Below are 22129 nucleotides of genomic sequence, written 5' to 3'. Positions count from 1 at the left end.
GGCCGGCCGGAACAGACGGGGCAGGAGTCCGAAGGAGGGACTCGCTGCCGCGGAGACTGAGGCTCCAGGAGGGGTGCGTCTTATGGTCAGGTGCGTCTTATGGTCCGAAAAATACGGTAATTACAGGATTAAAAGGGAGGCTGCCCCTGGCACTTAGAGCAAGCCCCAGTCCAGGTAAATCCCCACCAGAGTTCCCCTGTGATCCCCTGATCTTGATTACACCTTCAGGCTCAGTGGGCCCTCTCAGCCTGACTGTACCTCTGAAGGATACCTGTAGACATAAGGGCTGATTGCAAGGCTCTGTTCCTCCCCTGCACCACGCTCCAAGCTTTGCAAGTGTCACTATTCCATTAGTCCCTCCTACTGGGCTTCAGCTTCCGTGGCCTTTGCCCCCATCCTTTAGCAAGGTCTTCTAGCCCAGGCCCACTGTTTCAGACCTGGCTTTGGGGCACCAACTCTAGTCTAGCCCTCAGACACCAAGCCCCTGGCCCCTGCCCACACCCCTCTTTGTTGCCAGGACCCTGTATGTATGCACCCTTCACAGGCACTGAGCCATTGTCCCCGGTCTGGGCTCTGTGGCCCCATGTTCTACCCTACTCCAGGCTTAGCACTTGCTCAGACCTTGAGCCCTGGAAGAGCTCAAGGCGCTCATGTGCCCCTAGGGCGCTAGTGGGACCTCTGAATACCACCTGTAAGAGTCCCAACCCAAACCACCAGTTCTATAACAACAACCAAGCAATAAGCTCCACCCGGGATATAATATAAATTCTACCCTCTAGGCCCAGCACTTCAACAAAAGGGGAAGCAGCCCTCTGACCCTTTAAAAGGGAAAATTTCCCCTCATCTCTGGAGCCAAAATAATCTCCTAACTCTGGGTTATACCCCTGTGAGCTCACAGAGTCTCAGTGGGGAATCAAGGCTGCACAGCAGTCCCTCCAATATTCCTTTGCAGCTCTCCCAACCCACTGGCTTGCAGGACTAGACTGTCTTGCTGGCTCCAGACCTGGGTTTATGTGCCTTCCGGTCAGGAGACAATCTGGGCTGCCTGCAGGTGCCTGCTAATTGATCTCATTGCCCACTTACTGCGGCAACCTGGAGTAGCTGTGTGTGCCCTGCCTGGCCTGCAGTGCTCCCTCTCTGAGCTGCTTCCCTCTTAAGGTAACAGAGAGTCCCAGGCTTTCTGTTACTGTTGGACAGCCAGTAGTTGGGGAGTAATCTAGGCATAGCTATGTTATATGCCTATAGCTAGGCATAGCTAAGCATGCCTATGTTCTACCATAGGTATTTCCCATGTTTCTGGGCTTTGCTCACCCCCCCCCCACACACACACACACACCCCTGCCCTCCCTTTTCTGCTGTATGTGTCAGGGTGTTTTTTCTTTCAGGAAGGCATTGGGTGTTGGCTACAGCCAAGGCTGGGGACTTCTTTGACTAGGGTGTGCCAATGTCCCTGCTGGGAGCAAAACCAGAGGTACCTGGCTAAAGGGTCTTGCCTCACGGCTCAGGGTCAGACCAACTGCCATATCTGGGGTCAGGAATGAATTTTACCCCATGATCAGATTGGTATGGGCTGTGGGGGGGGGGGTTGCCTTTCTCTGTAGTAGGCAGCATGGCCCTCTACGCAGGACCTCTTAAGCACGCATTGGCAACATTTTATAGAAGCAGGACATTGACTGTCATTGTTCTCCTGCTTTACCTGTGGCAGGTTAGGGTGTTAAGTCTGTGTTAGTGTCAGTTTTGACAATAGTCTTATGTAGGGTTTAGATTATGGTTTGTATGGGATAGTTTGGATAGGGCTGATTCTGCCTCTGGCAGGAGCTTGGACTAGATCAGCACTTCTCAACCAGCAGGTCTCAACAATATATGAAAGGGTCATGAACAAACTTTAAAAATGGATCAACAAACTTTTAAAAAGGATTCTCTTGTAAAAGAGAAAAACGTGATAAACTGTGGGTTTTGCTATGCAGGCTGCCAGAGTATCAGCCTGCAAGGAGCTGCTTGGGGCTCCCCCATGCCACACCACCCCCCGCTCCCCCCACCCCTGCTCCATTCACTGGGATGGGGGCAGCAGGTTGGGAATGAGGGGCACTGGCAGGGCCAGGGGGATGTTTTCTATGTAAACTATTTACTGAGTTGGGACTGGCCATCATTGTTTACAAATGGGCCCTGGTACATAAAAGGTTGATAACCACTAGACTAGATGACCTCTGGAGGTCCATTCCAGCCCTACTTCTCTATGACTCCATGACATAATTCTCTGCTGCCACTGGACCCCCTATTTGCCATCCTGGATCTGCAACTGGCCCTAACCACAAGGCTGAAGAGTCAAGCTCCTCCTGGCTGTTGATCTGGCCTGTTGTGAGCTGTGAGAGAATCATAGCATTATAAGTCTGGGAGGGAACTCAAGGGGCATCTACTGTAATTCTCCTCCTTTCCTCCCTACCCTCTCACATACACAGATATAGGATTCGCTGCTCATAAACCACCCCAAACACATGCCTGTCCAGCCCGTTTTGAAAACTTCTCACAAAGCAGATTCCACAACTTCCCTGGGCACCTTGTTCCACTGTCCTACTCTTCTGACACTTAAGGTGTATGTTGCACTTTGAACTTGTTGAGCAACATCCTGCCCTCTGCAGCGAGAGGGAATAATTTTTCTTTGTTTTCTTGCTGGCAGACATTCAACTATTTGAAAACTGCTCTCATGTCACCACTTCGATCTCCTTTTCTCCAGAATGAACCCGCCTGGTTCCCTTGGCCTTTCTTCATACAATCTTGCAGTCCTTCTTTTGTTCTCCTTTCTTTTTGGTTATACTACTGCAACTGAATGCAATCTGGTAGAGTCACACGCAGTATGCCCTGGAGGGCCACACCCAGCCACAAAGCATTTATCTAATAAATGGCTCTGCAACACAGGCGATGAATATTTAGAGGGCTCCTGTTCTGTGAGGTAGCTGCCTGCAGGCCACACACTATGTTAGCAATATGGCAGTTTCTTCTTGGGTGAGATATAGTAGAAAACACAATTCTATTTTGCCCAGTTCAGCTTGGGACCAATTCTCGCTTAACTAACCAAAATGCAGGAGCACCTATTACCTGCTGTGGACCCATATTATAAGAATAGAGAGATGTCTATAGGTCTCCAGAGTTATGCAGGGGAATAACTTGCAGACTGATCCATGTCCTGTCAATAGATCTGGGGCAGGCTGGTTAATCCCTACACAGAAATAGCTGCTGTAATTTGGCTCTCCATGGTGTATGTAGAATCTCTAGAGGACTCCAGGGAAAAGAGTAAACAGTAGTAAGAAGTATTCACTCATGACAAGGGAAAAGGCGAATTGCTAGAGATAAGTAGGCACTGGCTGCTCAGCAATGAAGTGAAGAATACATATATTTGGCAGCATCAGACAGAGCTGGTGCCTGCTAGCACAGGCCGGGAGGAGGGATGTTTTCCCCGTTTTCCTACAGACAGAGCCATGAGAACAGAAAAATACCCACCCCAACTGACATAAAAACAAGAAATGTGGTATGAGACCCTGTTCTCTGATCCTGAAAGCAGGGGTGTTCTTTGAAGCCTGTAAAATGGAGATATCCCTCTAACCTCTTTATAATTGCGTCTCCATTCAAAGAATATTTATGGGTCTGCCTGAAACAAAAGCTTTCTGTGTGTCCACTTGCCCCCCTCTTGTGGATTTGTAGTGCCAATGGAATTGATTTATAACTCCATTTGCGGTTTTTCCCTTATGATTTGCTGAAAAAAATCGAAACTAGCTTCTGCCTAGTCTTCTCTGAAAAATCCCAGTCCACTTGTGGAAGCTGATTAGTATGTAACAGCACTCTGAAAATAGGGTTCTCACTGTCTGATGTATTCTAGGAGCTTTCTTAACGTTCAGCGTAATCAGTGCCATATTACCTAGTTAACTATTCAATCACTTCATCTTTGGGTACACTTATTCCAAAGCTGGTGTTGCTCTCCAGTGCCCCTGGCAACCAAGCCCAGACACAAGCAGTGGCCCAGACAGAAGATGCATATACCCAGGGACAAATCCCTCATCTGAAAGACCAGGTAAGAGTTGGTGTGAAAATGACAGGCTGGATTCTGCCCTCACCCCCTCTTGTACTGGTGTGACTCCAAACTAGGGATGTCACTATTCAAACTGTATGGAGGGCCATCTGCAATGTAGATCTTCCTGGAGGGCCCATCTAGTTATATCTTAGTGCTTGGCACATTTGCAAGTAGGAAATCAGACCACACACTCAGAGATATGCACAGATTAATGAGTGCCTGTACAGTGAGAATGTGGGATCTCCTGTTAGCTTCTCCAATGTTTCTTCATTTCTAATGCTTATGGAACAGCAACAAATGAGTCCTTTAAGAAAGAATTATGGTAGCTGTTGTGTTTACCTAAGGAGGGATGGGAGAGACATATAGGGTGTATCTACATGTTCATTAATGCGCTGTAATTACAGCAAATTAAGTTTAATACTTGTTATAACAGGTACCAACTTAATATGCCATAATTGACATTACTGCACATTAGTGCAGATGAACTCTTTTTGTGTGACGTTTAATGTCCATTGGACTAATCTACTGCACATTACCACATTAGTATGGTTTTTGCCAGCCGCACTAATGCAAAGTAGAATTAGTCTAATGATTATTAAGCAGCTCGTGTAAATGCCCCATTGTGCCCCCCTGCTGTAGAATCATAGAAAAGTTGGTCTGGAAGGGACCTCAGGAAGTCATCTGGTCCAACCCCCTGCTCAAAGCAAGATCATCCCTATCCAAACCATCCCTTACAAGTGCTTGTCTAAACCTCTTCCTAAAACTATATGACAGCACTGTTGTGCATCTACAAGGCACACTCCCCCCCAAAATAGTCTAACTTGACACAGATAAAGCAGGGGGGGCAATATTCCACTGCTGCAAGGGTTATTAAAATGCACTAAAAAAAACAAAGAGCACCATGTCCCCACTACAGAGAAAGGCAAAAAAAAGCCCAGTCTGTACTAAACCAGCCATGAAATAAAATTCCTTCCTAATCCCAAATGTGGATTGGTCTGATCCTGAATGGAGGGCAAGATCTTCCAATCAGGAATTTCCGGGTTTTAGTCCCAACAGAACATCAGCAGACCTCGGTCAAAATTCCCAGCCTTGGCTGCAGCCAACTCCCAATGCTTCTGAGAAAAATCCTGATACCATTAACAAAAGGAAGGGAAAAAGTTCATCCTGGCCTATGTCGCAACCAGCAAATCCCAGAAGCATGGGAAAAAACAAACCCTATCCACTGTCCTCTGCAACCTGGGAACAGCAAACACAACTCCACATATCACTCCCATTAACTGGAAAGCCAGCATTTCCCTTTCTGTCATCCTATCTCCTCTAGTGGAACTACTTTTGATTCCCACTGGTGTAAATGAAGGCTGAGTCAAAGAACCTGACCCAGTGGGTGCATCTACACGTGTATTAATGCACTTTAGTTAATGCGCATTAAATCTAGTACCACCATTATGAGTCTCTAGGAAAATGCACATTAGCCTATCCTAATGCATATTAACTAAAGATCACAATTCTTAAGTGATGCTTAATGTGCATTAGCCTATTTTAATGCACATTAACTAAAAAGCATGGGCACCTATAGACGTGCAGCAAGGCTGCTCTGAAGTGTTGTACTTACAGTGTGTCGGAGCAGACTTGATTAATCAAGTCTGCTGGTGCATGGTAATTACTGACACCATTTTTTAGCACAGGGACACCATTTTTCAGGCCAGAGGGGATTGTTGCCACATTCTAGTCCTATCTCCTGCACAACATAGGCCATAAGACTACCCTAAATTAATTGCTTTGGGAACCAGAGCAGACCTTATAGTGAACACTCCTTGCTTGATCTAAAAATTTCCAGTACTGAGGAATGCTTCACTTAATTGTCCCAAAAATTAATTATATTCCTTACAAAAACTTTGTACCTCATTTCTAGCTTGGCTTTGTCTAGCTTGGAACTCTCAGCCACTGGAGCTAACCCATCAAACATTATCAAAGTTGGTTATGGCAAAAGACATAATGGGAGACTGCTTCTTTAAGCACCACACACTTTGAGGTTCCACTGAAATTATAATAGAGGCTGCTTGGGAACAGAAAGAGAAGAAATTATGACTTCGAACCTTAGCTTGTACTCCAATTCAGACCTCTTGGGAATTTTACATGCATCAAGGCTTTTTGTCTTCACCAAGGCCCATAGGTGAGATAGTTGTGATATTTGCTCTTGTTTGATTACCATTTTTCTTACTTGCAGCATGCCTCATATACAATATATACCTTGTTTTTGAAAGGCAGTATGAAAAAAACTCCTTCATTTTAGTAACTGGGGAGCTGAGCTTGCCTTCAAGCCTGCTGCCAGCCCCATGCCCTAGATGGGTCCCGTGGACTGACCCCAGGCACCTGGTCCAGGGCCACATGCCAGGTCCAACTCAGTATGTCAGGTCTAACCCTGAATTCAGGGTCCTGGGCCGTGTGCAATTGATGCTGCCACTACTCCTCTGCCGCCAAATTTCTAGACCCATGGGAAGCTCTTTGGCCGGATCACTCATCTCTGAAGGCCGGATCTGTAATGTGCACCTCAATTCCCACCAGCTGGTCTGAGAGGAAAAGGTGAGGGCTGTATGTGAGAAAATATGGTATTTATGCACTTTATTCTTCAAATTAAATTAGAGGAAAGCCACACAGAACTAAGGATGTGAGCTAACTGCATTTAAAGAGGAAACAGTAAGATAAACACTGGCTTATTATATTTATCTAATGTAGTTAAACAGCAGGTTGGATTTCTGTTTTACTGATTTGTGTTCCTGTTTCCAGTACACCCAACATTTTGCAATTTTTTTCATGCATACAAATGGGAGCATAAAGAAGAAACTTAATTTGTCCAAGCACACAACGTTCCTGCAAGTTTCGTAACAGAACCCTCCTTGACACTGTATTCCAAGAAGTCTCTGTGGCCAGGCTGACTTCAGGTTCTGAACAGACTGAGCCAAACATGGAACCAGAGAAAAAAAATTGGGCTTCTATATGATCAGTTCTATACCGCTGAAACTTATTTGTAGCTTGGCTCAGAACAACCACTGGGAAAGGCTAGTTTTAATAACTGAAAGGTTCTGCGTCATTTTAATAATTTATGCACTGTACATGGCTCAGCAAAGCATTCATAAGTAACCATTCAGAGGACTGCTGCTCTGGAAATGGAATGCTGCCTGAAGGGATGGAACAGCAGGCAACATGAAGAATAGAAGCAATTTCCCAACTAAAAGATCCTTCAGGTTCAACAACCTTTGCCAAGGAGAGTGGTAGAAAGCTGTCACTGGAATCGTTGAGGGAATGCTCAGGAGAGAATGACTTAGACAGATTGCAACGGGGACCTTTTGGCAGATGGGCAAACATGCCACACTAAGGCACTACAAGACATAAACTACACATAAACTGGTATAAATAATCAGAAACCAGTTTAAATCTGTAACACAATGAAAGTTCAGTGCATATAAACCACTTTCAAAATAGCCAAAATCAGTTTAAGATAAACCTGGATGGATGTAGTATCAGACTTAACTGATTTAAGTTAAATCAGTATATTGAACTTCTGTCCTAGATACCCTCCAGATTCAAGTTAACTTACAGTTCTCCAGCATCCCAGGATGCTTGGTACCTCCCCTGCAAACTCCCATTCACAGGGTGGGCAGACTAGCCTTGGCCCAAGCTGTCTGTTCCAGCCCAGCAGGAAGGCATGCTCTAGCACCCCCTAGCTTCTGGCCTGAGCCACTGTAGGCATGTGGCTGCATTTCTGGAATCAAAAATTAATAATGTCTATTTACTTGCTTATCAGTTCAATCTACGCATCGTGGATGAACCTGCAAAGACTGAATTGATTCAGCCTTGGGCTTTTTGACTGTTTGTACTTAGCCTAAGAGGCCCTTCCCAGGCATGTCTGTGCTCTTGTTCCATCACCGAATTGCAGGGAGGACCCCTGGCAGAAGGAAGAGGAAACTCCTACAAGACATTGGTCTTCCTGCTAAGCCTGCCCACTGTGAAACTGCCCATGATGGAGATGCCTGCAAACTGTAACTGGGCTGCAAGGAGTATGACAGATGCCACCTGCTTATTTTCACTGAGGAACTGGCATATATGGTGGGTAACCTTCTATCGATGCTGGCCTGCCTCTGAGGAGTGAGATGGATTCTTTCATCCATGCATCACAAGTGGCTTTATGAGAGCAACTCATGGCAGAATCTGACCCAAAAACTTTAGTCTTTCCAGTGCACATCCTGGGGCTGACATAATTCTTGCATTCCCACTTGCCTCCCCCCCCTTTGCCTGTGGCCATGCCATGCTGTGTTATGGCTGTAGTACCCTGTGAACACCTCTGTGCAGCTACCTATTGCTATATCAGTGCACTGTCATGCCCAGAAATAATGCTGTTGAGAAAGGATGACTGTGGTGAGAGGACTGTCAGTGGGCCCAGTCCTGGCACCCTTGTTCTTGCCAGCCCTACAGCCCTAATGCTGTGTGTGTCATTCCACTGCTTCCAGCATGAATAAGAGTAGCAGAGTTTGGCCCTGTACTTGAGATTTGGTAGCATTAATACCAGCCTTGCTTAGTCACCCTTTTCCTATCATAAAATCTCAGTGAGGAGGTGCCTCAGAGCATGTGTGATTGGTGCCTCCTGAATCTTGGGGGGCACCTGCAGAAGCCCCGGCCCTGTCGGGGAGGCACCAGCTCTATTGATAGTGTCAGGGGGAGGTCACCAGCCCCATCAGCGGGGGCACGTGCACCCCCTACCAGCTGCCTATGCCTCAGAGAACTGATTCTGCCCACCTTTACATCTATGCTGCCCTTAGAGTTCAGTGGGGCTACAGGGGTTATAAAGAAAGAATGTGGCTCCTCTGCTTCCCTGGAACTTATCTAATCAGGGTCCATGGACTTTGGCCCTGATAACATGTCATAAAGATGGGGAGTTTCCATTCCTTTTCTTTTTTATCATTTTCTTTGTAACTTTGTCTCAGAGAGGTAACCATGTTGAATGGCCTCTCCATGCAGGTACGTTTTCAGGAAAAAAAAAACAAAACCATTGGTGGGGAAGATGCTCCTTATTTTCCAGGGTGGCATATGAAAGGTGTGTCCTGGTCAGAGCCAATCTATAAGCAGATTCTCCACATACAACATAAAATACACTAATTTCTGCCCAAGAGACCCAGCATATGGGACTGTGAGTCAGTCTGAGGCAAGATACAGTAGCACATAACAAAGACTGTGAATGTGGGCAGAGGAACTGGGAGCCATTGCTGTATACTAGCCCTGTCTGTGCCAGTGATTTGCTGTGTGTCACTGCAGGCAAAGCACTTTTCTGTGCCTGTGTGGGGGTGCTGCTGAGAAAGGGAGAGAGATGGGGACATGGAAGAGTTCATTAGTTAATGAAGGGGAAGAGATTTTTGCATTATGATGATACTGTCCTGCAAGACATGTTTTTAGTGCAGAGAAGTGGCTGGGCAGCCTGTGCTGTTGCTAATGGGAATCCCTGTGCACACCAAGCCATTTGCTTATTTGTAAGGGTAATATAACCCTTTGGGCATGAGGCACCCTGAGCCCATGCAGCACCCCAGATTAAGTGAAAACTCTCCAGTTACTTTCTTCAGAGCAGCTGCAGGCGATCCAGTTCATCTGCCATATATTGCAGGCCTCTTGCTAAACTAGCTCCAGGTAGCTAAAGGCACTGGCAATGCCGCCTCCTGAGGATGCTGCAAGACAAAAGTCATGTAACCAGTCTACATCAAATACCTTATTTCATTATCATCTTACGGGTCATAGAATCATAGAAAAGTAGGAAGGGACCTGAGGAAGTTATCCAATCTAACCCCCTCCCTCAAGGCAAGACCATACCTATATAAACCAACCTATATGAGTGGTTTTTTTAAACAAATAAATAGAGATATAGATAAATAGATATGTAGATCTATATATCTTTATTTATATTTTTTTAAGAAACATATATTATTTATTTATTATAATATTTGTTTATCTTTAAAAATGCCTGCCACACAACTACCAGGCACATTTTCCAGAAACACTGAGTACACCCTAAGCCACTGCAGGTAAAGCGGAGGGTAAGTATATTGTCCCTGTCCTGCTGCTGCAAGGTGCCCACACCCTCAGCAGCTAGGAGTAGATTCTATAACATAGCTATGCTGTGAGGCATCCACATATACACCCCCCCCCCCAAACATACCCTGTTGCACCTCACGACTACCCTTGTGGGCGGAAGGCCCTGGCCTGGCAAGCAGACAGCTTCCAGGTGGGGCTGCTGCTGCTGCTACTGCAGCCCCAGGGACCTGCTCTGCTCCCCCGGTTTCCAGGCAGCAGGCAAAGAAGGGGCAGGGGCAGGGGATGAGCTACAGCTGGGTGAGTGCAGGGAGTGAGGGGCAGGGGCTGGTGGCAGCGTGGAGCCCATGCCTGCAGGGCGGCGGCACTGTGGAGTGCAGGTGGGTAGGGTGTGGGTGTAAGGGATGGAGGGGTGGGATGATGAGACACCCCTGCTCCATACTTCCCCAGTGGTGCACAGCCCCACAGACAGTGGCAGCAGCAACAGGAGCAGGCGGGGGCTCTCAGGGCACTCGTGTCTGGCGCAGGCACTGGTGTCTTGCGGGGCACAGCTCTGGCCAGTGCTGCACAGCACAGGGAGGAGCACAGCCTCTGTCAGGCAGTCTCTGTCACCAGCACTCCCTGCCATGCACGTGTAACCCCCACACTTGCATGACACCACTGGAGCCAGCTGTCTACCCTGCTGGGGCTGCGCAACATGGAAGGGAAGCCCCAGGCACTTTCTCTTCAGTGGTGGGGAAGGCAGCTGGCTCCGGTGCCTGGGGCTTCCCTCCCATGCCATGCAATTGCGGGGGCTGCACATGCATGGCAGGGAGCGCTGGAAATCGAGACTGTCTGGTGGAGGCTGTGCCCCTCACCACGATGTGCAGTGCTGGCCTGAGCTGCGCCCCACAGGGCACCAGCACCTGCGTCAGGCACAAGCACCCTGAGCACCCCTGCCTGCTGCTGCTGTGCCATGGGGGGATTGCAGGGGAGTCCCCACACTTCCCAAACCTCCCTCACACCCCATAAATCCCACCCACCCACACCCTACCTCTACAACCCCCCCAACATACCCTATGCCCCCCCACACAGCCACATCCCCTCACGAATCCCCCACACTCTACCACAGACATGGACACCCAACCCCCCACAATATACAAGACTAAGAATGTATTTTGAGGTACAATCACCTCTATGCAAACACAAATCATGACAAAAATATTTTTTGTAATAAAATTAAAATACATTATAGTAAGTGTTTGACTTTTAGTGTATGAGTTGGGTTTTTTCTGGTTCTAAGATGGCAACTCCCTATCCCTTCCCAAAAGGAGTATTTCTGGGGGACAAGGGGAGGGACTTCCGGCAGCAAAGGTCAGGAGTTAGGGGTGGGATGGCGACTGGGGTGGGGCAACCATCAAGGGGTGGGGCTACCTGTGCGGCCCTCAACAGTTCACCAATACTCATTAAGCGGCCCTCCACCTGAAATAATTGCCCACCCCGAGTTAGGCAGTCTTTTGCTTGACACCGTTTGAAGTTGTGGGGCTGCCTGTAAACTAGGACAGGCTGTCCCCCAAGGCTACTTTGAGATTATTGTCAGTTTCCAGGCAGGATTGGAAGTCACTTATGATGTGTCCAAGGTGCTCAAACTGTCAGGATTCGGTTGCCCTTGCCATGGGGTTGGTACTGTAGCAAGTCAGAACAAGGTTCTGTTGATTTGAGTGGCTCGAGTTTTCTTTAAGGTGCCACCGTACTGTACGGCCCGTTGCACTGACAGATAAACAGCCACAGGAATAGTGTAACAAAGGGAGGGTGATCGGGGCACTAGCCCTGTTGCCAACCCTAGGGGCAGGGACAGAAAAAGAGCAGCAAGTGTGCTGCTGGCATTGCAGCTGCTGCACTACTAGCAGTACAGCCACTGATGCTGCCTTATGCACGGCTGCTGCTCAGGGCACTCAAGTGCCCAGTTACACCTCTGAGCCACAGCATTGGCAACACATGGGAGTGCACACGGGTGCACATGCACCCCCTGAGATCAGCCATGCACCGCTGGAAGTGCCAGCCATGAAACCGAAAGTGCACTTCCAGTTTCGCTGCTGGCTCAGCAATCAACGCTAGGGGACTCTCCCTTCTGCCCCCCCCGTTTGGCAGTCAGCCACTGGGGGACCTGCCCCAGTCAGTGACCGGCCACCATCGGCGATCTGGTGCTCTCCCCAGACTCAGGAGGCACCAGTCGCTCATGAGCCACAGTATCTGGAACTGTTTTGGGTGAACCTGAGCTAAGGAGCCAGTAGGAGGGTACATAGTATTCTGAGTTCAGCCTACCCAGCAAGCAGCTCACAGCAATTAGTGGGGCAGGGCCACCCCCTCCACTCCTGCCCATCTACCGCTTTCACCAGCTCAGCACACACTAGGCTAATTATAAATCCAATCTCCGTGCTGTTGAGTGGAGCAGGAAGTTGTGCCCATGCCAGAACCACAGTGCTGGCAGACAAAGTACCAAGCTACATGGACAAAATGCTCCAGAAATCTCCATGCCTTTTTCTAACCCGGGGTGGGCAAAATGCGGCCTGGGGGCCAGATGCGGCCCGCCAGGCCATTCTATCCGACCCACAGAGCCTCCCCAAAATTTAGAAAATTAATATTTATCTGCAATATTATCCCAGGACGTCATTCTCCCATTGTACTCGGCCTTGGTGAGGCTGCAGCTGGAGTACTGCATCCAGTTTTGGGCTCCACAATTCAAAAAGGATGTGGAGAGTCCAGAGAAGAGCCACGTGCATGATCAGAGGTCAGGAAAACAGACCTTATGACAACAGGCTGAGAGCCATGGGACTCTTTAGCCTGGAAAAGCGCAGGCTCAGGGGTGATCTGATGGCCACCTATAAGTTTATCAGGGGTGCCCACCAGGATCTGGGGGACCAATTGTTCACCAGAGCGCCCCAAGGGATGACGAGGTCAAATGGTCATAAACTACTGCAAGACCAATTCAGGCTGAACATAAGGAAGAATTTCTTCACTGTCCAAGCCCCCAAGGTCTGGAATAGCCTGCCGCCAGAGGTGGTTCATGCATCTACATTGAACGCCTTCAAGAGAAATTTGGATGCTTATCTTGCTGGGATCCTATGACCCCAGCTGACTTCCTGCCCTTTGGGCAGGGGGCTGGACTCGATGATCTTCCAAGGTCCCTTCCAGCCCTAATGTCTATGAAATCTGCCCCTGGCTGCCTGTCACGGGGAGGGGGGGGGGCGCCCTTGATGGCTTGCTAAAACTCAGTAAGTGGCCCTCCGCCCGAAATAATTGCCCGCCCCTATTCTAACCCAAACACACAAATCTTTGACATCATGTTGGAAGAGGAAAGTTGACAGGATTTGATTTACTGGCAATTTCTAATGCACTAAATGCATCTGAAAGGCCTTTTATTGATCGAGTTGAAGCAAACTTTGCAATCTCTTTAATTGGGTAAATGAACCATCTGCAACTACTGTTGCTGTACGTTAAAATCTGTTGCTTCAGCTTTTGTCTGAAGCAGCTCTTCCCTTTTGCTGAAGCAGCTCTTCCCTTTTACCTCCAGGATGTCCTGTGTATAATAATGACACCAGGGCTCCTTCAGGCCCTTTCTGGAGTGGGGGTGGGTTACTCCCTCACAAAACAAAGCAAAGCTGCAATCACTCATGTTTGGACACAGGCTACAAAAATGATCAGAGGCTTCTGAGGAGGTTTCCATCTTAAGGCAGACTGAGGCTATGTGTAGGCCATCAATTTACTGTGCCCTGCAGTGTCACCCTCAGAAATATCACACAGCTCCAGGCATATAGTACTGCTTCCCAGAAGCCATGTAGCCCTGGCACCATGGCACAGACACCAGGCAGTGCTAATTAGCCCTCCATCATCACCACATGAATGCAGCACACTGCTTCTCGCCTGGGCAGTGACAGATACAGAGCAGATACCATCAGTCTGCAGCAGACAGGGCTTAAAAGGACAAGGCCAGCTTGTTATGAGGAGCCATGAGTGGAGCCCATGTAGGGGCGGGAGTGGATGACAGCTGCTGCTTCAGGCTTAGGGTTCCCTGCCCTGCTGTCCTGCCCCCAGGAGCCTCGCACCGGCTACACTGCCATAGCAAGGCACCCCCGCCCGCCTGGCAGCAGCAAGGGGCACAAAGCTGCGCTGCTGCCACTGGGCAGGACAGGAGAGCAAGAAGCCCTGAACTTGCATCCTCTCTGACTGTGCACACAATCTGGGGGGCATGTGCCACCTCCATCCCTCCCTCCCTGGGAGTGTGCACAGCTTCAGGGAGCTATCCCTTTCCTTCCCACCCCCTGTCCCCTGGAAAGGCCACCCGTAGCTCCCTCCCACTCCCCAGCTGGGCCCTGCAGCTGCACATTCCTGCCCCGGGCCCATGCACCGCCCCAGCTCGGCAGTGCCCCCAGCCCAGCCCCATCCACCAACCCTGCCCCACTCCCTCTCTCACTGTGGGGACCTCAATCTGCTCCCCCCATAAGACTTATCAGCAGGCAGCTGAGGGAGCTATTTTCCACCACTGCCTGGCACTGTATTCCTGGCCATGCACGTGTGGTGTCCCCTGTGTCCTGCAGCCCCTTGCAGGCTGGATCTCTGCCAGCCTGCAAGGGGAAACCCACCTTTTCCCACTTTTTTTCCTCAGTGAATGCCAGGACTTGATGTGCCCTTTTCAGAAGTGTCCACCCAATTAGGGACAGGTGGTCACCCTATGTGACAAGGAGGAAAGTGGGAGTGGGGGGAGAACGTCATAGGGCCAATCCTAACACCCCTTTCCCCATGCAGTGAACTGGGAAGCACCTGATGCCAAACAGTGTCACAGCAATACTTTCACTGCCCCCATGTAGTGACAGCATGGAGCCCATGCCTCTGGCATACCTCTTGTGTCCAAGGGGTTGGCAGGGGGCATAAAGGGTTAGTCCAAGGGTGGGCAATTGTTTTGGTTGGACGGTTGTTTAACAACTTTTGATGAGCTGTTGAGGACAATGGCTCACGGCTCCCACTTGCAGTGCCAGGAGCCCCATGTGGTGGCATAGAGCCACCCTGGTCCAAAAGTACATGCCAGCAGGATGGGCTGGCTCTGTGCTGCCACCTTCAGTTCCTAGGACTCCACTGGAGCCTTGTGCCACTGCAGGGGCTCTGCCTGCTGTGGGCCATGAGCACCCTGAGGGCCCACTGCCTGCTGATGCTGCTGGCAGTGGGGGATGTGTGCCATGAGAGCAGTGGGGGCCCACAAACCCTACCCCCACATGCATACCCACAATCCACCCACAAACCCTACCCCCCAACACACCCCTACCATAAACCCAACACCCATCCACACTATGGTTACCATATGTCTTCCCAGACATGTCTTCTTTTTGGATTCTGCCATCTCCATCTGGGCAGTTTTTTAAAATACCAACAAATGTCCGGGATTTTGCTCTGCCTCTGCTCAGCAATGAAGCTTTTCCGGGCACTTCCTGGCTTGCTCTAGCAAGGAGCTGCTTGGGGCTGGGAGGCAGCAGGGGAGGGCGATTGGAGCCAGGGGTATTACATGTGTCTGCACACGTGCTCTGGCAGCTACAGGCAGGTAAGACTATAGGGACTCAGGTTGGAGAGCCAGGGCTGCAGACTGTCGGAGATGTATGTGTGTGTGTGGGATGGGGGGGCAGGATGTGTCGGGGGTATGGGTGCCTGCCAGTGCTGGGGAAAGCTGTCCGGGCACCAAGGCTACAGCCAGGTGGGGAGGCAGGAGGGATGTGTCTGCTCCTCCAGCAGGGGAAGGGGGTGGGGGGAGCCCTTCAGGGGCAGCAGAGAGCTGCATGGCCAGGCTGGCAGCACCAGGGCCAGTATCCTTTCTTGCAGGGGTGGGGCAGCAGCTTCAGGGGGCTGCAGGTCAGGAATGAGGGGCACTGGCAGGGCTGGTGGGGCTGTGGCTTGGCAGTGAGGGCAGCAGGTGGGGCAGGGGACTGTGAGTCAGAAGCGCAGAGCACAGGCAGTGCCAAGGGGGCTTCAGGTCAGGAGTGAGGGGTATCAACAGTGATGGGGGAGGTGTGGGAGTGAGGGGCACCAGCACGGTCTGGGGGGCAGGGTACTGTAGGTCAAGAGTGAGGGGCAGCAGCAGGGGTGGGGCAGGGGGATGCGGCTTGGGAATGAGGGGCAGGGACAGGGCATGGGCATATCACTGCCCTCTCCCCCCCACAATCATATTACCCACCCTCGACAGGTGTCCTCTTTTGTGAAAATGGAAATATGGTAAGCCTAACCCACACACACTCCCCACACAATGCATGCCATTGATCTGAGCAGGCTCCATGCTGCCACATGTGGCTCCTGGCACTGCAGGCAGGAAGCTTGGCGGCACCACACAGGGCTCCCAGCTGGAGTGCTGGGAGCCCCACGGAGGTGGAGGCACAGAGTCCTCCCAGTATAATGGCATGAGACCTCTTAAAGCCTATGCCTTCCTTCAGCTTTCAGAGGGGTAGCCATGGGCTGGTAATAATTGTTTTTTGGAGGAGCCCTGCAGGCTGGATAGAATGGCCTGGCAGGCTGCATCTGGCCCATGGGCCATATTTTGCCCGCCTCTGGGTTAGTCACTTCCAGTTTGATGTAGCGTTAACTCAGGCTTCAGGGCAGAAACTGAACTCTTAACCATCTGTGTTGATGAAGCAACACTTTCAGGGGTCCAGTTCTTCCCTGATGTTCTGGGATGGGGACTCTGGCAGAGCAGGCACCAGCCAGGTGCAGTAGGTGATAGGACTCTGAGCATGACAGGAATAACTGCGATGCAGCAGGGCCATTTCTGCATGCCTGTTTTTCTACATATTAGTCCTTGAACTGAACCAAGGCAAAGGGAGCACTGTACCTTGCAGGGTGAGCAGTGGGTAGTGCTGTGACTTCAGTTAGAAACCGACAGTCACAAAATACTGTTCCCACTGTCTAACCCAGGCTGCCAAGTATCAGAAGGCATAGGAAAGGTTCATGCAGCCTCTCACTTGCCTTCCCTGGATGAGCAGGAGATTACATCCCAATTGACTACAGTGCAAGTGCCCCATAGGGTGTTCATTTTTAAACAATCCTGATGGCACAGAAGCCAATGGCCAAACTCCCACTGATTTCCAAGTAATGGGGCCAGGATGTCAGTGGGTTACTAACTGTATGAGAAGTACAGGTAATCCTTACTTAAGGTCCTTCCAGTTAACATTGTTTCATTATTATGCTGTGGATCTATTAGAAAACATACTCATTTAATGTTCCACAATGTTCAGTTATAACATTGTTTGGCTGCCACCTGCTAGTAGTTAACTACTTTGTGATGTAATTGGATTCGCTTAACATCATTTTGCTTAAAGTTGCATTTTTCAAGAACATAACTAAGACATTAAGCAAGGCGTACCTGTACAGGGACACAACTGCCCCAAGCTCTCCATGCCCCTGAAGGATAATCAAAGCTCAGGCTGAGGTCAGGGAGTGAAGGGGCCACGGAAGATGAAGGCATTTTGGACCAGGAGCATAGTCTTGGCTTGCAGGTGTTTCTCAGGACCACCCAGCCATTTCACTGGCAGGGATGAGTGCCAAGGGTAGTTTATACCTTTGACACAAAAATCAGGGTGTCTGCTCTCAGTTATAAGGCACCAATGCATCAAGGAACTCTACTGCTGTCAATAAGCAGCACCTGTGCACATTTTCTATGCAACCTCTGGGCCAAATTCTCCTGACTTACTCTCCTGTGGCTCCACTGATGATAATGGGGTCACACAAAAGTAGCTGGCTTTCAGATGGTAAAGCTTAAGATACAGAAAGAAATCCCAGGAAATTGCTTGGGGGACATAGTTGCAATCACATAGTCAAAGGGGCAGAGAGGGAAAGTCCTGCTCATGCAGCCTGTAGAGGGGATTTCACAGACAATGCAGAGACCACTGATCACTAACTCCTGCAGTCACTGCACACAGAGAGGCTGTAAGGATCTTCATGACATCCTGGAGCCTTCCAAGAACAAGTACAATCGAAGAGAAGTGAAGATAGAGTAACTTCCACCCATGCTATGTGCTGAGCACCTGAACCTCCATGGTGCTGGCCACTTCCAGCTCCTGTTGTCTACTATGGGACGCACCCACAGCCTTGGAGCAGCTTAAGCTGTGCAGGGTCAGGCTGGGATTGATGTCCCTTGCAGCAAAGGGTACATTGGCCAGCATGCTGCTCTCACTGCTCTAAGCTGGAGGGGGATACTCAGGGCTCAACCGATTCAAATTGTGCCCAGTGCAACCCATACCACCATCCTCCAGGCAAAGCAGATAGTTGAGCCGCATGCAGTTGGCTGTGTGGGACTCAGGGGGGTTGTGACAGCTGTGCAGCTCCAGCCTCTGGTATACTCTGCTCTGTGAAGAACAGCCCAGGCCCAGACCACACAAAGCAGGGAGGGGCTGCAGCAAAGTGCATGCACTGGACTATGCCTGCTGCTCATCTCTCTGGGGCACAAGCCTATAGCAGCTGCTGGAGTACAGTAAGCTTCACAGCCCCCAGCCCCCAGACAGAAGACTGTTGGCTAAACACCAGAATTCACTCCCCTTCTGTCTATGAGCTTCTCAGATGACCTGGAAAGAGTTAGTTTACCTCTGTGTTCACCTCCATGAGGCTGCTAGGAGACCATTGAGGGCAAGCAGAGCCTCAGAGGATGTTACAACAAAGCCAGTTAAGTATTTTACAGTAACCATGGGGGCAGAGATGTTCCCCATGGACTAGTACAGGAGTTTTCAACCTTTTTGGGTCATAGTACCCCCAGTGGCCGGTCAACAAGGCAGGAGTCCCCCAGCAGCCAGACAAGCAGAGGGGAGGGGGGGCAGGTCCCCCAGTGGCACATCGATGACCGGGGGGGAGAGGGTGTCCCCAGCAGCTAGTTGACAAGACTCCCACTGCCAAGTACCCCCTGAGGCCATCAGAAGTACCCCCAGGGGCACGTGTACCTCCAGTTGAAAACCCCTGAACTAGTAAAAGCTGATCCAGTGCATGGCCTGGGAGCTGCAGCTTACTGCCTTGCTTCCCAGAGGCTCCATTAAAGCGCCTACTGCTGGAGTCCCATCCAGCTGGCCAACTGACAGCAGACTGGAACCCGGAAGGAGCAGCCTGTTGGGGAAGAAGAGGAACCTTTGTCTCTGCAGAAAAGTGCAGTATCACGTGTTGCAGGAAGCTGCTGCCCGGGGCATAGAGGAACTGTGGAAAGTAACCATTCAGCACCTCTATGCTACAAGATTATCTGCCCTGGAGGGAAGGGAATATGACAGAGTTTGACCTGGAGAGCCAAGACAGTCAAAATGAGGTGCCAAACATACAAGCAAATGAAAGTCCTAGAGCTCTTGATGGGCTGTGGAGTCACCACCCTCCACAAACCAGGTACAAGATCACTTGCTACTAGCCCCAGGCATGTGTGTATGTGTACACTGCACATCCATGTGCCTGCATATGTTGGACACCGTGTGTATGTGTCTATGTAGGGGTGGGGTTTTGAGGACCCATGTACTCTGTGCTGGATTCTCCTGGAGGCTCAGAGGGGCCCTGCATCAGGCAGTGACTTTGTGACTGCACTTTTGCATCTCATCCAGCCCTAGGCAGAGGACCAAACTCCTGAGGCCCAGCTGGGAGAAGTTTTTGTCTTTGCATCCACCTTGGGACTGCTGAGAGGCCCAAGGTGCAGAGGGTAGTGGAGTCAAAGCATGGCAGAAGTGAAAGGGACAGGGCTGCTCCCTCCAGTGGCACCAGCCCAGTGCAAGTAAAAAGTGACTCTCCCCCTTCTGGCTCTGGTAGCCCCTCAAAGCACAAATCCTGCTAGCACAGCCTGCCAAAGAGCTATTGTGGGGGCACAGAGTTATTGCTCAACTCTAAACATATCAGACTGAGGTAGAGAGCCAGTGTCCCCAAATTCAGCCTTTCCTAAGCTTTCAGCTCCATCATGGCACTGTCTGGACTGGCTTTGTAATGCTCCCCAGTGCTATGGGTTTCCAAGGTCTTTTGGATTCTGCTCCAGCCTCTCCCCGGGCACTGAGTTCTCATCAGACCTCTTTACATGCAGCACTGTCAGGATACCACCACAGCATAAAAGTGTAAAAGGGGGACTGTTCCCTTAGGGCTGCATGGGCTGCACAACATAGCTGCCTGCCTGCACTTTCCACTGGCAGCACAACATGCCCAAAGCCATTGCCTTTCCACCCAGCAGGGATTGCAAGCAACATGATGCCACCACCCTTCCCAGACCACAAGCCAGGCAAAGCTGGAGAGACATCAATACCTGCATCCTGTGGGACTGCATGCTGCATACAGCTCAACCCACACCCAGAGCACACACCAAATATAACCTGGATAGGCTAAAATTATTGCCAGTCCACAGAGTACGCTACTGGTTTTCCCTCTGGGTCACAGGGCAGACAGCACACAGATGCCAACTTTCCCAATTGCCTGCAAAGGTAGATTAGGTCTTAAAAAGTCCATCTGCCCTGCCAAACACCCATGATTGCCACCTCACAAATCTCAAAAATGCTTTCACTCAACAAGGACACGCCTCCAGAGAGATAGATTGCACTATTAAAAAAGCCACCCAGATACCATATGAAGAATTGCTACAGTGCACAAGGAAAACCCCCACGAACCGCACACTACTGGTTACGACATATCACCCCTCCCTGGAGCCTATACAGAAAATCCTCAAACAATTGCAACCCATACTAGAAGGAGACCCAATTCTTAAAGAGATCTTCCCAGAAACACCCATCCTAGCCTTAAAACAAGTAACGAACCTCACTAACCTCATAACCAGAAGCAAACTTTCTATGGCCCAAAATACACCAAATGGATCCAGCCCATCCCAGGACAAGACATGTAAAACCTGCCAACATATCTGCAGTACCCCCACAATAATTGCACCCCACAACAGAACCATCACCATTCCTGGATCTTACACCTGCACCTCCAGAAATGTGATACATCTCATCCAATGCACCAAATGCCCTGATGGAAAATTTGTATGAGAGACTAAACAACAACTGTGGAAATCTATCAAAGACAAGAATACCCAATTAGCTGTGCAGACACATTTCTCACAAGAAAACCACTCTCTCTCCAATCTCTCAGTTCTGATCCTCAAGGGGAATTTACAGAACATTTTTCACAAGTGAGCCTATGAACTTCACTTCATCAACCTCCCAGATACTAAAAATCATGGACTAAATGTAGACATTGGATTGATGACACATTCTATATAACCTGCCTGACATCTGACTCCCCCAGGTACCTCTCCACTATTTAACTGTTACATTCATCCCTCTTCTCCCCCTACCCAGCCTGTCTCTCACCCACTGACTCCTCAGTCTACATCTTCACTGACTGCCTGTCTTGTGTGCAGCCCAGCCCAGCCTCTGGCTTCTTTACTGTTCCTCCCATCCAGGAAGAGCGCACACCAACTGCAGATGCTTCCTCAGCCTGTGGAAGGGGATTTTCTACCCAAAAGCTTGCAAAGCAAAATGTTTTCCCACTATTTAAACTGGTCGAATAAAAGACATCAGATTGACCCGAAGCACCTCGCCGGCCTTTTAGCAGCAGGTGCATCCTGCGCTCCAGTCCGATGCTCTCCTACCTTTGTGATGGTCATGCAGGATTACTCCAGGCCAGGAGGGCGTGGTGTCCAGCACCCCCCGCTGCAGCAGGGATCTCCAGTTCTGCAGGCACACGCAGCCCAGCCCTGCCCCCCTGCCGGCTCGGACTGAGCGTCCCCTCGCGGAGGGTGGGCAATCCCTGAGTCAGGGTCATTCATAAGTCATGACACAGGGCTGCCTGGCTTGCCTGCTGCAAGAGGCACGAGAGAGCGGGGAGGATCCGAAACGAAAAGCCAAAAAAAAGAAAAAGAAACCACCCAACAAACCAGAAAACCTCCAGCTTCCCAGCGCCCGGCAGCGGCAGAGCGAGCTGCGGGGACACCGCACAGTCCCTGCAGCACAGCCCGGGGCGGGGAGGTAGGGG

General features: G+C 50.1%; 1 protein-coding gene across 1 annotated transcript in view; it reads right to left on the bottom strand.

Moving 5' to 3' along the window:
- Nucleotides 1-22123, bottom strand: part of CORO2A (coronin 2A) — a 98960-nt gene extending 76837 nt beyond the window's left edge. The window contains exon 1 of the mRNA XM_019555328.1: nt 21747-22123. Within this exon, the coding sequence (XP_019410873.1) occupies nt 21747-21761 (15 nt within the window). The 5' untranslated portion in view covers nt 21762-22123. The remainder of the gene's footprint in view (nt 1-21746) is intronic.
- Nucleotides 22124-22129: the final 6 nt, after the last annotated feature.

The sequence above is a fragment of the Crocodylus porosus genome, unplaced genomic scaffold (assembly GCF_001723895.1).
Source record: "Crocodylus porosus isolate Cpor-Errol unplaced genomic scaffold, CroPor_comp1, whole genome shotgun sequence".
NCBI classification, from domain to species: domain Eukaryota; kingdom Metazoa; phylum Chordata; order Crocodylia; family Crocodylidae; genus Crocodylus; species Crocodylus porosus.
The sequence above is the reverse complement of the archived record's forward strand: the minus strand, read 5'-3'. Positions and strand labels throughout refer to the sequence as shown.